Raw genomic sequence first — 17,774 nt, forward strand, 5'->3', positions numbered from 1 at the left:
GAGTATAAGGCCCTAAATATTTTTGAATAGGGAATAACATGATCAGAATCATGATAGGAAATTTAATCAATAATAAAGTCTCATAATACTACCTGAGAGCTAATGATGGTTACATGCGGAAAGAATGATTAAGAAATACATATACTAAGAATGATTAATAGATATAATAGATATGATAGGACAGAATTATCTGTACTTTGCTATGAGGTGTAAGGACAAGCAAACAGTCAAATATAAATCATGCTTGTAGATTTGAGAAATGCCATTCAGATTTATTTAAGGCCTATCGAGGCTCTACATGTCAGAAATGAATAGATTTGGGAAAATATGAATTTAGTTGGACATTCACAGAACATGAAAGTTTGAAAAGTTCTGTTTAACAATGGAGAGGGACCAGAGACTTAAAAAAGAAAAGAAAAAGTTAATGCTGGTAGTAAAGGAATCACTTACATAGAAAACGAGACGGCCAAAGAAGAATATCCTATATAATAAAAAGCTAATATGTAAATCGACCGAACAGCAGAATGACCAGTCACTATGATGCGCACTGACCACCAAGGGGCAGATGCTCAATGCAGGAGCTGCCTCCTGGTGGTCAGTGCACTCCCATAGGGGGAGCACCGCTCAGCCAGAAACTGGGCTCATGGCTAGCGAGTGCAGCAGTGGTGGCGGGAGCCTCTCCCGCCTCTGCGGCAGTGCTAAGGATGTCTGACTGCTGGCTTAGGCCTCCTAAGCCAGCAGTCAGACATCCCCTGAGGGCTCCTGACTGCAAGAGGCCATAGGCTGAGATGAGGGACAACCCTCCCCACCCCCTGAGTGCACAAATTCATGCACCAGGCCTCTAGTACAGTATAAGTGGAAAAATAAAGTTAATCATGGACAGATCCTCATAGAACACATACCTGTGAAGACCAATATTATTGAATTTGGGGACTTTAACAGAGCATTTTTGGAAAACAATGAAGGCAAATGATTAGTGAGGAGTGAGAGGATAACAGTGGAAGAGAGACAAACATATAGATTACTCTTTCTTTAGGATTAGAGGTTTAAAAAGAAGAGATGTAGTTTAAAGGATTAGGGAAAAGTTTGGTTTAGAAGAAAATAAGGTAGCCAACCATATGTTAATAATTAAATTTAACCATTAACATGTTCTACAGTCAACAAAATTTTAGAGCAATCTTACAACTTTCACCTTAATATATAACAAATACTATGCTAGAAAAGAAAGTTTCTAGAAGTTAATAAGTGTGAATAATTCTCATACATAATGGACATTTAACAAATGGTTTGCACTCAGTAAGTTTCAAGGCACTTCTGTCTACATATTTCCATATTTTCTTGGTTTTTAAAAATTTTTTCTATTTCAATACTGATAGCAACATTACTCTAAGAAATATCAGACCCAACAATCAGATAAATCAACAGAATTCAAGTATTACCAGTTTAAAAAAAATAGTTATATAGGTTGTTTTCTCTTAGGAAATTTAATATGTACTTTTTAAACAACTTTCACTTTCTTGCAAAACAAGATGATCTCCAAAATTAAATAGGGAAAACTAAATCAGAAAATTATGGGCTCACCAAAATCTCATTTCTCAAATGGTTTAGTCTAAATCTGAATACCAACACCAAAAGTAAAAATAAAAAAAAAATAAAAATATGTAGGACCTGGAATAACTTTTAAAGACTGAAGTACCAGAAATTGACAACATGGTTATAATAAAAAAAACACACCATGATTGTTTATAAACTGCAATTTAAAAATAAGTAGTAGAAAGAAGGGGAAGTGGAAAAAAATTACAATAATCCCTGAGGTAAATGCCAAAAAAGAACAGTAAAAGTAAGTATAATATAACCAAATTATGAATAAAAAACTCATATTAAAATATCATCTTTACTATTTATGGAAGTCCGTTTTCTTTAATTTTCTCAAATGATGCTAAAAATATCTGAAGTGCCCTGGCCATTGTGGCTCAGTTGGGTGAGCATCTTACCATGCACCACTCAGAGCACATACCCAGGTTTCAGGTTTGATCTCTAGTCAGGGTACATCCAGGAGGCAACCTATCATTGTTTCTCTCTCATATCATTGCCTGTCTCTCTCCTTCATTCTCTAAAAAATCAATATAAACATATTAAGAAAAAACTTCTAAAATGATATAGTTCAAATATTATGTTATTCTTATTTTTGGAGATTTTAACTCACTAATAAATGCTTCTGATCTAAAATTAACCTATAACATGTCCTTATCTATAATAATAAAAGCATAATAGGCTAATTAGACTGGATAGTTGGATGACCTTCCGGATGAAGCCAGGGCTGTTAGGGCTGAGGCAAGTTGCCAAGGTTGTGAGGGCCAAGCCCCTTGCATGAATTTCGTGCATCTAGCCTCTAGTCTATAATAATAAAAGTGTAATATGCTAATTAGACTGGACGACCTTCCGGACAAAGCCAGGGCTGCGAGGGAAGCCGGGTCCTGGGTGCCAGAGGGAAGCCAGTGCCGGCACCTAGGGGAAGGAAGGCCTATTCTTGCACGAATTTCGTGTATCAGGCCTCGAGTGAAACGATAAATTTCTATACTTTTTTCTTCCTTTTAAAAATTAAATACATTCAAGCCTTATTATTCACACATTCTTCATTTGTGAATTTACCAACTCACTAAAATTTAATTGTAACCTCAAAATCAATACTTGCAATGCTTTCATGGAGCAGCAAAATATGAGAATGCACTGAGCAGCAAAATATGAGAATCGCCTTACACATGTTCAACTGAGGTTGAGCAAGGAAATGCTCTGCCTTGTTGTTTCGGCTCTCATATTACAAACAAGTGTCCTTTTGGTGGTCTATATAGTGCCTTATTTTTCACATTTTTGTTGATGACCTTGTTGTTAAATTAGCTTCTAAGCATAGTGCTGAAATGCTATTTACTGATCCTAAGAGCAAGAAGGCTGGGATGTACATTATGGAGAAAATATGTTTGTTAGATAGGCTTCATTCAGGCATGAGTTATAGTGCTGCTGGCCATGAGTTTAATATTAAAACAACTAAATATTAAGGTATCTTTAACACATTAAGCGCCCAGCCTGTTTTGTCTTCCAGACAGGAAGTATAGTGTCATTCACTGGAGACTGACAAGATGCTTACTGTGTTAAATATAAACATATATAAAACAAGGTTAAGGATGATTGATAAAAATGTTGTGACTTGAGGAATGCAAGAACCACATCTGTATTTCCCCTATGAGCAATGGTTCAGTATTTGTTAATTCAGTGCTTGGAGTGACTTTGTAGAACTACTGTAAATAACAAGAGTCAACTGTACAATGTTAGCAACCCCAAATTCAAGTACTAGTTTTAGAATTCTAAAATGTTTCTCACATAAATTTTTCAAAAGGAGACATAAACGTTCAAGATTTTTATCTCTATATCATGGTGGCCTTCTTAAGTCAAAGACCATAAAAAGTCATGTTCTATATAGCCTTTTTCCTTACATTGATTGCTAATGCACAGAGCTGATACTGTTCTAATGTGATGATTTCATGGTAACAGGGTTCTTGTGCCAGCTTCACAATAGCACTCCCAGCAGCAAGTCTCAGACGTGACATATCTGGTTTACTGAAAAATAAGCAAGAAAGAATATAAATTAGATTTCTAACTATGTGCACAAAAACATTCCTGCTTTATATAGCTAATTTTACAAAATCCTCTAGCAAAAAAAAAAAAAAGTTAGAAAACAGTTTAGTGATACTGAAAACCATACTGTATTTATTTAACTTTGGAATATGATGTCTAACACTACAAAATTCTTCTCCTGAACATAAGTGTGCTAAAGTCATTTAATTCTCTCTCCTACAAAAACAGCTTGTAGCCAAGCCTAGGAAAAAAAATCTATTCGTATGTTTAGCTGTTTAAGTCTTCCATTATGGATTACTTTTAGATATGTGTTTGTTTACAAACTAGGCATAAAAATGTCCTAACATGCTTATTAGTCAACTAAAACTACTGTGTTAAGTATAAAAGAAGTAGAATGAAAGCAGGTGTAATGAATAAAACATTACTATTTTCAGCTAGAATCCAACTTTTCAATTATTACCAAGAGGCTCCTTTTAAGATTAAGAAAACTTCTGCTAAATGGGACACGTCTCAAAAAATAGTAAATTCTTGACTAGTAAATACATCTAAACAACCCTTTGTAATATAGTGATGTATTAGATGAAGTACAGGGATGTAAGGAGGGAAAGTTGTAACTTAGTTTTCCAAGATCTAATGATCTAGTTGGTTTGAGATCCTTCCTTTATTTTTCTAAGATTCTGTAAAAATGCTGACCGAATGCATGACAACATTATTAAGGTTCTGAAGCTTCCAGTCAAGATGCAGTAGGTAAATGAGGTGCTCACCTCCTCCCACAACCACATCAAAATCATAGCTAAACTACAGAACAACCATTATTCAAAACCACCTGAAATCCAGCTGAACAGAAATCCAACAATTAAGGATATAAAAGAAGAAGCAACATTGGGACTGGTAGGAGGGGCCGAAATGCAGAACAAGTTGGTCCCACACCCACCTTTGGCAGTTGAAAATTGGGAGGAATTATTTTGAAGTCCCAGTTCTATACCAGGCTCCCCAGCTCAGGGTTTCAGTGTGAGGTGAGGTGGCGGGTGGGGGTGAAAAGTCCCCATATTACATCTGGTTGTGAAAATCAGCGGGGATTATGGCTGGGTGAGAGAGAGCTACTAGAGTCCCACGCCTTCCTCTTTAAGGCTTGAGCACATACTTACTCAGACTCACTTGCTCTGAGCTCCAGCACTGGGGCAGCAGCTGGTAAAATGCCAGGAACAAACAGAACGGAACTGAATTGTCTGTCACAAGGGGGAGGTCTAGAGGGATAGCATTCTCCCAGACAAAATACAGGCAGAGGTCTTTGTTCCTTTGCTGAGCCCTCCCACAAGAGCCCACAGGCAGGGTTGTATCTCAGTCTCCACCAACCTGGCTAACACTGTTTCCCAGCCCTGATAATTCTGAGTTCCCACCTCACCCAACTTGTGGGCCTACCCAGGCCATTTTCAGCGGCTTCCCCATACAAACGGGCTGTCTTGGTTACTGCTGCAGATTTTCTTAAAATCTCTCAAACAAACAGCAGCTGGCCTTGGCATGTCCTCTGCCCCTTGCAAAGTGGCCTGAGACCTGTCACTACTGGCAGCTGGTCCTGGTTTGCACAGTGGCCTCTCCTGGACATCGCCAAGCCCAGCACAATTAGTAGTCATCTGCATATCACTTTGTAGCTCATGGTTTGGGGCAGGGCACAGGCAGCAGATGACTTTGGCTTACACCCCAGAGCCAATAAACCCAGTGGATAGCTTCAGACCATGCCAAAGACCACCCATCTCCAAACCACCTACAACAGAAAAAAGTCAAGGGGTAGACTCAGCAGGCATCAGAGCCCTGCTGAAGCAAGTCCTGTTCTGTGAGCTTGGCCCCTACACAGCAGATCCTCCCTGGTGGCCAGTCCTCCCAGCCAATATAACTTTGTAAGTAATATAAATCTCTAATCACTGGGTTGTAGGTCTGAAACTAATATAATATTGTATAACAACTGGAATTAAAAAATAAATGATTACTTTTTAAAAAAGGAAGTTCTAAAAAAAAATTTTGAGGTTACATGACCCAGGGATGCCTTTCAGTTCATCTACAGAAGCGGTTCTCAAACTGTGGGTCTTGACCCCTTTGGCGGTTGAACGACCCTTTCACAGGGGTCGCCTAAGACCATCCTGCATATCAGATATTTACATTATGATTCATAACAGTAGCAACATTACAGTTACGAAGTAGCAACAAAAACAATTTTATGGTTGGGTCACAACATGAGGAACTGATTTTTAAAGGGCCAGAAGGCTGAGAACCACTGATCTACAGAAATATTCTAAGAGCTGTTTTAAGGTAAATCCCTCAGCCACTGCTAAAGGAAAGTCTTTCTTGTTTGAGTTTATAAAAAAAAATAAACAACTATAAATAAACTAGAGGCCTGGTGCATGAAATTCGTGCATGGGGCGGGGGGAGTCCCTCAGCTTGGCCTGCACTCTCTCCAATCTGGGACCACTCGGGGGATGTCCCAGACATCCCTCTCGCAATCTGGGACTGCTGGCTTCTAACCGCTCGCCTGCCTGATCGCCCCTAACTGCCTCTGTCTGCCTGCCGGCCTAATTGCCCCTACCTTGCTTCCCTGCTGGACTGATTGCCCCTAACCGCCTCTGCCTCGGCCCCCAGCCTAAGCCACAGTCTGGTCTCCCTTTGCCAGAGGCGACCTGGCCCATCAGGGAAAGGCGCCGCCCCCATCACCCTGCTGCTGCTGTCACCACGGCTGCCTGAGCCTCAGGCCTCGCAGTCCCATGGGCCGGCCCTCGCAGCTTGCCTGACCCTCGGCCTGGCCCTGGGTAGCGGCAGCCACCATCTGCGGCTTGCCTGAGCCTCAGGCAGCCGCTGTGGCTTTGTCCAGAAGGACATCCAGATGGTCATCCGGAAGACGTCCACCCTGATTAATATATTACCCTTTTATTAGTATAGATACTTCACAACTAATATTTTGAAGACCAGATTTCTTTCTAAAGCCTTCTTTAAAAATGCACAACCAACATAAGTCACGTACATTTGCATAATTCAAGTACACATTTAATTTTGTTAAGGAATACCATGAAAAATAACAGGTGAAAGATCTAAATATGCACATTAATAATGTAATTAATAAATTTAAGAGATAAAAATGTATTAATACTAGAGAAAAACATTCTTCTCCAATTATTATGTAAATCCTGAACACTGGAATATCCTATCTAATAATAGACAAAAAGGGTAATTAACCATACCTCCGCTACGCTTCCCATTGGCTAATCAGCAGGATATGCAAATTAACTGCCAACAAAAATGGCGGCCGGCAACCATGCAGCTAAAGCGAGCACGAGGCTTGCTTGCTCCAGTGATGGAGGAAGCCAAGGTTCCCCGCCTGCCGCAGCCCAGCTCTGAGCTCCAGAAGCAACAATGTTGCAATTATAGAACCTAAACAAACCCCAGGTACCTGCTTTCAGCCAGCCGGGGCCTCAGAGCTTAGAGCACCAGTGATGACAGCAGAGTTTCAATTATAGAAGCTAAACAAACCCAGATACCTGCTTTCAGCCAGCAACGTCCTCAGAGCTGTAGCCGGCTCTCAGCTCCAGTGACAGCTATAGAAGGTAAATAAATCCCAGAAAAAAAAGAAAAAAAAAAGAGGCTGGGAGCTTCAGTTGCCCACCAGCCTGAAAACGACCCTCAGCCGCTCACCCAGGCTGGTCAGGCACCCAAGCGGGACCCCCACCCTGATCCGAATCACGCTTCAGGGCAAACCAGCCAGCCCCCACCCGTGCACCAGGCCTCTATCCTATATAATAAAAGGGTAATATGCAAACTGACCCTAACAGCAGAAAGACTGGGAATGACTGGACACTATGACACACACTGACCACCAGGGGGCAGATGCTCAATGCAGGAGCTGCCCTCTGGTTGTCAGTGAGCTCCCATATGGAGGAGCTCTGCTCAGCCACATGCCAGGCTGATGGCTGCCAGTACAGCGGTGGTGGCAGGAGCCTTTCCTGCCTCCTCAGCAGCGCTAAGGATGTCTGACTGCAGCTGAGGTCTGCTCCCCGCTGCAAATGGACATACCCCGCTGGCTGCCGGGCTGCCAGAGGGATGTCTGATTGCCATCTTAGGCCAAATCCCCCCCGGGGAGCAGGCCTAAGCCAGCAAGTGGTCACCCCTGAGGGGTCCCAGACTGCGAGAGGGCACAGGCTGGGCTGAGGGGCCTCCTACCCCCAAGTGCACAAATTTTGTGCACCGGGCCTCTAGTCCTATATAATAAAAGCCTAATATGCTAAGTGTCCAGTCAACCAGTTGGCTGTTCAACCAATCAAAGCGTAATATGCTAATGATAAGGCCACTCAACCACTCACTATGACATGCACTGACCACGAAGGGGCAGACAGTTGACTAGTTGACCAATTGCTATGATGTGCACTGACCACCAGCGGGCAGATGCTCCGACTGGTAGGATAGCTTGCTGCTGAGGTCCAACCCATTGGGACTGAGAGAGACAAGACAGACATGCTCTGGATCCCTTTCGTGGCCCCTCCCCAGCTGGCCAACCTCCTGTGTTCCTCCCGGCCCTGATCATGCACTGGTGGGGTCCCTCAGCCTGGCCTGTGCCCTCTCGCAATCTGGGACCCCTCAGGGGATGTCAGAGAGATGGTTTTGACCCGATCCCACAGGTCAGGCTAAGGGAACCCACTCGTGCACGAATTTGTGCAGCGGGCCTCTAGTATGAATTTAAGAGTAGAGAGGTAAAGACAATTAATTAGACTGAAAAATGTACATAAATTAGTTGTAGATGTGGAATGCTTGACTAAGTTTTATTTTTACTTGGTTTGCTTGATAAAAATGTGCTCCTTTTAACTGTCTATGCAGAAAGTACTGTATGAGCAAAAACACAAGAAATGAAGATAGAAAGGGAGAAAGCAGCTGGCAGTCACCTTTATATACTTCATCATTAAAGTCTTTACACTAGATATATTAAGAGGAGAAAAATTATTCTCTTACATTTATTACCAAAACAAGTCAATAAATAACACAGAAGACAAATTTCTAAATTTGTCATAATAACCACTACCATCACCAGTTCTTCTAAATACTTACTATGTGCTGGGCAGTGTTTTAAACACCTTAAATATATTAACTTATTTAATCATCATAATAGCTAGGTGAGACATGGTATATATAATTATTCTCTATGAGGAAACTGAGGTACAGAGAGGTTAAAGTAACTTGGTAAGGGATCCCTTTAATTGTAAGTGATGGTGCCAGAGTTTGAATTTAGGATCAAGAGTCTGTTTCCAGTCACTATTCTATATCTTTTAAGCAAAACAAAACAAAAAAGTATGTGTTTTAAATAATTTACATCAAGTATTTTTTTAAAATTTGTACATATTTATACTCCTGGAATCGATTCAATAAACTGTCTTCTACCCAGTCTGCTTTTTTCCCTTTAGACATTAATTAACAAGAACATAAAATATCAGGTACTTATTGGTACACTAACATCTTATAATTAGCCTTTCAAAACTTTGACTATAGCTATGAATATATGAAGATGTTTTGTTTAAAATAATTAGTGTATATAGTGGTACCTTGCACAAATAACTACTGTACAAAAGCATATTACAATAAAAATATAGGCATGCATACAAAGCAATAATTATATTTTAAAAGAAACTGAACCAAGCAATGATTACAGATGTTGAAATACTATGCAATCCAAATAATTTAAAATAGTAAGTTATACCTAATTTTCCCCTGTTCTGTCAAGTCTCCATCACTATGCAATATTGTTGTTAGCAATCTTAAAGTAGAAGTTCCTGATTTACTGTGATTATTCTTCATTCCAAGTAGCCATCGAACCATCATTTTAATCGCCTGTATCTATTTAAAAGACAAATTCACAAGTAAAACATTGCTACATTTAAAGAAATTCTGTATCAAGCTTAATTTAAAAAATATGTTTTTAATCGATGCCTTTTAAGGGGGAAAAAAAGGAAAAGAAAAAGGAATTATTCTTTTCTATGTCTATGAAGATAACTCTGAATGTTTAAAATTAAACATGCCTCACCTCCTAGGTAACTGACAAATGAATGATTTAACAGAAGACTTTGTGTGTGTGTGTGTGATTTTCATTTTCCTCAACATACTCTCTACACTTTATGACTCTCAGTAAAATCATACTAACTATGTTAGGCAAAAAAGTTAAGTTCCAAACTATAAATTATATTCAATCTTTTGAGTCTAAGAGATGATACCACCTCACATTTGTACTGTTTTTATAATTACGAAGTACCTAAGTTATTTGCAACAACCCTTTTTGAAAGGATGCATATTACTTCTTTTCTTCACACATTATCTTAGCTTTTTACAGCTCTAAGTCACAGGGACTGAGTGGATCTTGTCTTCTGCAGTGGCATGTTCCAGTCCCCCTTAAAATGCCTTTCCTGTTCCATTTGGTAATTATGAACTTAAGTGCAGGTGGCCAGCCTTCCAGTCAGTGCTGCTCAACCATACAAAACTGCTGCTTGAAACCAATGCTAAGAAAACAGATTTATCCTGGAACTTGAAAGAATCAAGCATCATTCAATGATAAAGGAAGGGATGCTCTAAAGGTCTCTATCAGAATCCGAAGCTGGAATAATGTGATAAAGTAGTTAATAATATGAAACATAAACACCCCTTCCGAAAAGATTTATAAGAAATTACAACTAGAGAAACAACAATATTTATTGTATTTGTTCATGGCCTTCACATCTTGGGCAGCGCATTGAGGTGAGGTCTACAAAAAAATCAAAAATAAATTTTATCAAGTCCTTTGGGAAAGATAAACAGTCTTCAAATCCAAATAACCATTTTTACTGAACAGCAGATGTACATAAGAAAACCAGCATTGTCTTTTGCCATTTAATGGTTGATATCTAAGAAGCAGCAACATGGAGGTAGTTCACAAACTCTTTTTTTTTTTTCTTCTCAAATTAGATTACATGCAGCTGCCCTCAAGGCCTTAGGTTTCTCATCATTGCCTTATACTCTCACAGTACATGGGTTAATGTCATACTATAAATATAAAAACTCAAATGATTTTATTAGCCATCTTAATAACAGGAATAGAAATTTTAACACCTATATTAAAAATATATCAAATATATTTAAATAAAGAAATCTATATATATATTACTCACTTTGACCATTGTTTCAGGAGAAACTTCTTCATCTGGAACCCAAAGCTTAGTTGTCTTTTTTCCTGGAAGCTAAACAAAAATTAAGGACTTTACAATGTGAACATGAATTCTCATGTTTAATATATAGTGAATGAATGAAATCTGTATCTTCTGGAGTGACAGTTATTATATGTAACAGAAAAAAAACCCACATCTTTCTAACCCTATTACTCAAAAAGGCTGAAAGGCATAACTCACTAGCATCCACATTCAGCACTTACACATCCTCATCAGTTGGGTCTCTCTGTGTGGAGGTGGATTGACTTTAACATCCTACATACACTCCTATAAAAACCCGTTCTGAGACTGATTCAATTATTTAAGGCAGCTGGGCAAGGTCTAGGATAAAATCAACGAAACCATAAAGTGTAATTCTTAAATAAGGGGAAAGGCATACACAAAGAACCTTGAGCAGGGGAAAAATTGACAAGGTTTGCAGTTGAAGGTAACAAAAAAAAAGCATTAGTATTTTCATAGCTAAGTCCCACCAAAATGGCCACACACACACACACACACACACACACACACACAGTTACAAAGAGCAAAAAAAACAAAAGAGGCCCAATAGGAGACCAAATTATAGAAAATTTTTGGAAAAAACAAAACAAAATATACAGTAAAAAATTAACAGCTAGAAGGTTTGTCTCCCTACAAGCACAGAAAAGAAACACCTGCCAAATAAGGAGGGTCTTTTCCTCCCGCCAGCACAATCACAGAATAATCTTGAAATGATAAACTGCAGCTAATGAAAGATGTGAATTTAGAGTGGCAGCCAGGAAATTGAGTTAAGGTGACAGAAACGCTGAACCCAACATTGGAAGCCTGCAGATCCCATTTATACTCCCAGCTCATGTGTGTTAATTCTAAAGGCAGTCTAGGAAACAAAAATCAAACCCTCTGACAACAGGATCCAGAAGGCAAACTCTGCAAACATCATCCACTTTAAAATTTAGGGTGTTTAACAAGGGCTCTACTCTTTATTAGGCTCATAGTTATAATTTTTTTTTTTCTGTCAGCTCAGTAGCAGTGATGAAAATATTTATCAACCTCTCAGCCTTTCATCTTCAAAGTCAGCTATCATGGGTATAAGCTATCACGTGTATAAGAAAAAACATCAGAGCACCAAACTCAAATCTCTTTATTTCTCATCTCACAGTGGTTCTCAACCTTCTGGCCCTTTAAATACAGTTCCTCATGTTGTGACACAACCATAAAATTATTTTCAATGCGATCTAACCAGTTTGGCTCAGTAGATGCGGCATTGGCCTGCGGACTGAAGGGTCCCAGGTTCGATTCCGGTCAAGGGCATGTGCCTTGGTTGTGAGCACATCCCCAGTGGGGGGTGTGCAGGAGGCAGCTGATCAATGTTTCTCTCTCATCGATGTTTCTAGCTCTCTATCCTTCTCCCTTCCTCCCTGTAAAAAATCAATAAAATATATTTTAAAAAATTTGCATTGCTACTTCATAACTGTAATGTTGCTACTGTTATGAATTGTAATGTAAATATCTGATATGCAGGATGGTCTTAGGCGACCCCTGTGAAGGGGTCGTTCGACCGCCAAAGGGGTTGTGACCCACAGGTTGAGAATCACTGCTTTAGAAACTTTGCCCTGCCAAATCTCATTGCTTTGGTGTCTGTTGCCTTCAAACTGATTTTTAAAAATATTTTGTCCATTCTTTTTATTTGTTCCAGTGGGGATATAGGTTCAAGACAACCTAGTCAGGTCTTGTCAGATACAGAACTTTCACCTTTTTAAATTCATTTATTTGTTTTATTTTATGTTATATTTATACAAAGGAATATACAGGGTTGAGCAAAAGTAGGTTTACAGTTATAATACAGATAATATAATAATAACACAAAAATAAACTCTGTGTTCCACAAACAACCATAATCCTACTTTTGCCCACCCATGTATGTATATAACATTTGTATCACTTGTTTTATAATACAACAATGAACACCTATGAACTGTTAGTACCTGGTTTTATTACTCGCCAAACCTTCCTGTATTTTCTCTGCCTTAGATAAGCACTGTGTTGACTTTTGGGTTTATTATTTCCCAATTAAAACAAAACACCACTTTACCAAATATATCTCTCTAAACAGCATACTTGTTTAGTTTTGCTAGTTCTTGAAGCTCATAAGCTATGTTATACTGTATATATTCTAGGTGACTTGCTTTTATTACACATTTGTTTCTTAAAATAGTCCTTGTTATTAAATCTAACTGTAGTTCATTCATTTGTATTCTGTGTTATATCACGCAAAATAACTATTTATTCTCTTAGTGGACATTTGAAATATTTCCATTTCTTTCCTATAAATGTACTTATAAAAGCATCCTGATACTATTGGCAAGAATTTCTCTAGGTTATATTCATACGAGTGAAACTGATGAATCGCAGTGTGTACATGCATTTAATTTTATCATCAAAATATTTTCCAAAATGGTTAAAACTTATTTTCCTCCTATAGGCAGTATATAACACCAATTCTTGTCATACTTCTTAATTTCTACCATCTGATTGATGGAGTGTCTCATTATAGTTTTTATTTGCATCTTCCTGGTTATTAATCTACACTAATAAAAGAGAAAGATGCAAATTGACCATACCCCCGAACGCTTCCCATTGGCTAATCAGCAGGATATGCAAATTAACTGCCAACCAAATGGCAGCCAGCAGCCGGGCAGCTGAAGCGAACAGGAGGCTTGCTTGAACCAGTGACGGAGGAAGCTAACATTCCCGGCCTGCGGCAGTCCAGCTCTGAGCTCCGGATGCAACAATGTTGCAATTATAGAAGCTAAACAAGCTCCAGATAGCTGCTTTCAGCCGTCAGCGGGCTCAGAGCTTAGAGCACCAGTGATGGCAACAGAGTTTCAATTATAGAAGCTAAAAAAGCCCAGATAACCTGCTTTCAGCAGCCGAGGCCTCAAGCTGGAGCCGGCCTCAGAGCTAAAGCCGGCTCTCAGCTCCAGTGACAGCCAAAGAAGGTAAATAAATCCCAGAATAAAAAAAATAAATAAAAAGGAAAAAAGTAGAGGTTGGGAGCTACAGTCACCCGCCAGCCTGGAAACGGCCCTCAGCCCCTCATCCAGACTGGCCAGGCACCCCAGTGGGGACCCCCACCCTAAAGGGGGTGTGGGCAGCCTAAAAACAGCCATCAACCCCTCACCCAGACTGGTCAGGCACCCCAGTGGGGACCGCCCCCAGAAGCACCAGCAGCGGGTCTTGCCTTGGGGCCTGGGAAGTGCCCATCAGCAGGTCAGGGCTTCAAGGCAAGGCCCTCCCCCAGCAGCAGGTCTTGCCTTGAGGCCCGGGAACCGCCCATCAGCAGGTCCAGGCTGCAAGGCAAGGCCTTCCCCTAGAAGCCCCAGCTACTTTAAAAATAGAAGGATCTCCTTTTGAACCAATCTGTTTAGATTCATGATTAGTAAAACAGTATGGAACTAATGAAATACAGTGATAGGAATTAGGAAGTGTGACACTGATGGTTCTGGGCATGTGAAGGGTGAGGGACAGAAGGGTACACATGGTCTTCCCTTCAGTTCTGCTGGAGAGATGAGCTCTGAGGGCCGGAACTGCTCCATGCCCAGAGGAGGGGGGTGTGGTCAGTGGCTCTGTTACAGAACTTCTTGCCAAGCAGACTTTACCCGACCCACAGGAACCTTTTTACTCCAGAAAACAGAAACAGCCAGTTCCCAATGTGCATGGGAAAACCAGTGTACCCCCCTGTGCACAGTGTCCTGATGGAGTGACAGGGGAAGTGGGCGAGGGGAGCAGTGCAGAGTTGTTAGGCAGCTGGGGTGGGAGTGGAAAGACCATGAAATGTCCACAGTCCTGGCTGTGCCCATGGTCTGGGCGGCTCCTCCAGGCACTGGCTGAGGGATTAGGGCTGATTCTCTCAGGAAGGGAATATTCCATGGGTGAAAGATTTACAGGCTCAGGGTGGGCTGTGTGTTAGTTTGAGGCAAATCCCTCAGCATTCCTGCTGCCAAGCCCTCAAAGGAATGAGGCAGAGGCACCCCTCACCCCCAAGACCCCTTCGTGGACATTTTAGCATCTACGTGATTTTTAATCCCTTCAGGGAGACTTTCTATCCTGCAGTCCCATCCCACCCCACTGTTGCTGTTTGTCTGCCAGCTGGGTCGAGCATCAAGGGGAAAGGGGGTTAATACTCACTGAAAGACTACTGATCCTACCGGGAAACCAACCTATTTACTGTACTGTTGTAAATATCATACCCTTTATATCCTATATATTGGCTTCTTTTAAATAAATTGAAATGTCTTAGAAAAAAAGACAGGGTAGGACCCAAAAGACCCAGAAGCCGTCTGATATGGTAGTAACTCTACCAGTAAGCACTCTGAAAGTCAGTGGCATAAATGCACCAATTAAAGGACTGATTATGAGGGTGAATCAAAAACAAAACCCACTTTAAATATAAAGACACATATAGATTAAAAGTAAATGAATTAAACTGCAGCCTGTTTTGCTCAGTGGATAGAGCATTAGCCCGTAGACTGAAGGGTCCCAGGTTCGATTCCAGTCAAGGGCATGTACCTCAGTTGCTGGCTTGATCCCCAGTCCCTATCAAAGCATGTGCAGGAGGCAACCAATCAATGTGTTTCTCCCTTTCCCTTCACTCTCTCTAAAATTGAATGGAAAAATATCCTTGGGTGAAGATTAACAAAAACAAATGGATTAAGTAACATTAAAGAGATGATAAGAAAAATATATTCCAAATTCTGTTAGTTGTATAATGGTTATGTTTAAATTATTAACACCTAAGAAATTGGGTGAAGGATACATATAATATGCTGTAGTATTTTATAGTTTTTTTTTAGATGTATGATATTATTTCAAATTAAAATATTAAAAATTTTAAAATTAATAAAATATTAATTGAAATGTATCTGCATTACATGAAAAATCTCCTAATTGCTTCTAGCATAATTTATTAAATTACGCTAAAATTTACAAGGGCTCAATTAAAAAATATCCTAATTCTAAATGATATAATAGAAAATATATAATAGTGCAGTTATAAGCACTTATCTGAAGACACAAATTTAAAGAAGTGAATTTAAAGAAGGGATTAGCCAAAGAAAATATATGCACAACCCATGGACACAGACAACAGTATGGTGATGGTCAGAGAGAAGTGGGGGGCAAGAGCTGGGTAGAGGGGGCAAAAGGGGGGAAATAGGGACATCCTATATAATAATAACAAAAGGCTAATATGCACATTGACTGGACGGCAGAATGACCGGTTGCTATGATGCGCACTGGCCACCAGGGGGCAGACGCTCAATGCAGGAGCTGCCCCCTGGTGGTCAGTGCACTTCCATATGGGGAGTGCCACTCAGCCAGAAGCTGGCTCATGGCTGACCAGCACAGTGGTGGTGCCAGGAGCCTCTCCCACCTCCGTGGCAGCACTAAGAATGTCCAACTAATGGTTTAGACCTGATCCCTTGGGGGCCTAAGCCTTTAGTAGGACATCCCCAAGGGCTCCCTGGCTGCTAGAAGGATGTCTGACTGCAAGCTTAGGCCTGATCCCCCAGGGAGTGGGCCTAAGTCGACAGGTGGACATCCCCCAAGGGATCCTGGACTGTGAATGGGCACAGGCTGGGCTGAGGGACACCCCCCTCCCCTGAGTGCACAAATTTTTGTGCACCGGGCCTCTAGTCCTGTATAATAAAAGGCTAATATGCAAATTGCCCCTAGGGAGTTTGGGAGTTTGCTTGCTCGCAATGACGTACGCTGACCTCCAGGGGGCTGCACGGAACATGGTGGGCGACCAGCGGTGATGGCGCATAGGTGGTGAGGGAAGGGGGAGGTGGGGAGGTGGGGAACCTGATTGGCCCTGATCACTGCCAGGCCTAAAGACCTTACCCGTGCATGAATTTAGTTCACTGGGCTTCTAGTTAAGTTTTTATGTCTAGTCACCAATTTCATGTTGCCTCCTTTCCAAAATCATTTTGATGTCTCTTTTTCAGAGGTAATCTTTACACGTATTAATACTTTTCTCAGGTACATGTTGCAATACCTTCATAAAATCTCATTTATGGTGTGTCTTTTACTCCCTTTATGGTGTTCTTTGAACAAAAATTATCAATTAAAATGTAGCTAAATTGGCCATTCTTTTTGCAGTTAATGTTTTTTACATCTTTTGAAAAAAATCCTTTCCTATTTCAATGTCATAAAAAAAGTCCCCCGTATGTTGTTTTAAAACTTTTAAGGTTTTTAACATGCCCTAAAAATTCAATCTATCTGGAATTGATTGCTTTCTCTGTATGCTGTGATTTAAGTATTCCGTTTCTTTTTACTTCCCATAGTATAACACAATTTATTGAAAAATCTCTCCTTTCAGTCATCTGCAATGCTACTACTCATATCAGATATTGATTCTATTATTAAAATTTTTTTTTAAAATGTTTTTATTGATTTCAGAGGAAAGATGGGAGACAGAGAGAGAATCATTGATTGGCTGCTTCCTGGCATGCTAGCTACTGGGGATTGAGCCCTAAACCCAGGCATGTGCCCTGAGTAGGAATCAAACCATAACCTCCTGGTTCATGGGTCGATGTTCAACCACTGAGCACACCTACCAGACCCCTCTATTCTTTTTCATTGCTTTGTCAGTCTGCTTATCCACAAGATGTCTTTCACGAAAGTTTTATAATTTTCTCTTGTACAACTTTTTTAGGTACTTTGGTTAAAATTAGGTTTTATGTTTATGGTTAATTTGGGCAATTATTTTGGAGCTTTGATTTTATATCCATCTTTCTTGCTAAACTCTTTTTAATCATATTTATCAAAGATGTCAGTTTTAAATATTTTCTAATCCTTTAGTATTTTATTTCTATATATTCCTTATATTTGTACATGTATATTTTTTCATTTCATTTTTTTCCCAAGTTTTCTGCT

The 17,774-nt window shown here is 40.1% G+C and overlaps 1 protein-coding gene across 11 annotated transcripts in view; it reads right to left on the reverse strand.

Annotated features, from left to right (window-relative positions):
• PDS5B (PDS5 cohesin associated factor B) overlaps nucleotides 1-17,774 on the reverse strand; it is a 270,172-nt gene that overhangs the window by 39,534 nt on the left and 212,864 nt on the right. For all 11 annotated transcript variants that reach the window (XM_059684439.1, XM_059684448.1, XM_059684441.1 and 8 more), the window contains 3 exons: nucleotides 10,803-10,871; nucleotides 9,365-9,501; nucleotides 3,492-3,615 (listed from right to left, as the gene is read on the reverse strand). In XM_059684439.1, coding sequence (XP_059540422.1) covers nucleotides 3,492-3,615; nucleotides 9,365-9,501; nucleotides 10,803-10,871 — 330 coding nt within the window. The remainder of the gene's footprint in view (nucleotides 1-3,491; nucleotides 3,616-9,364; nucleotides 9,502-10,802; nucleotides 10,872-17,774) is intronic.

Source organism: Myotis daubentonii, chromosome 2 (assembly GCF_963259705.1).
Source record: "Myotis daubentonii chromosome 2, mMyoDau2.1, whole genome shotgun sequence".
In the NCBI taxonomy this organism is placed as follows: domain Eukaryota; kingdom Metazoa; phylum Chordata; class Mammalia; order Chiroptera; family Vespertilionidae; genus Myotis; species Myotis daubentonii.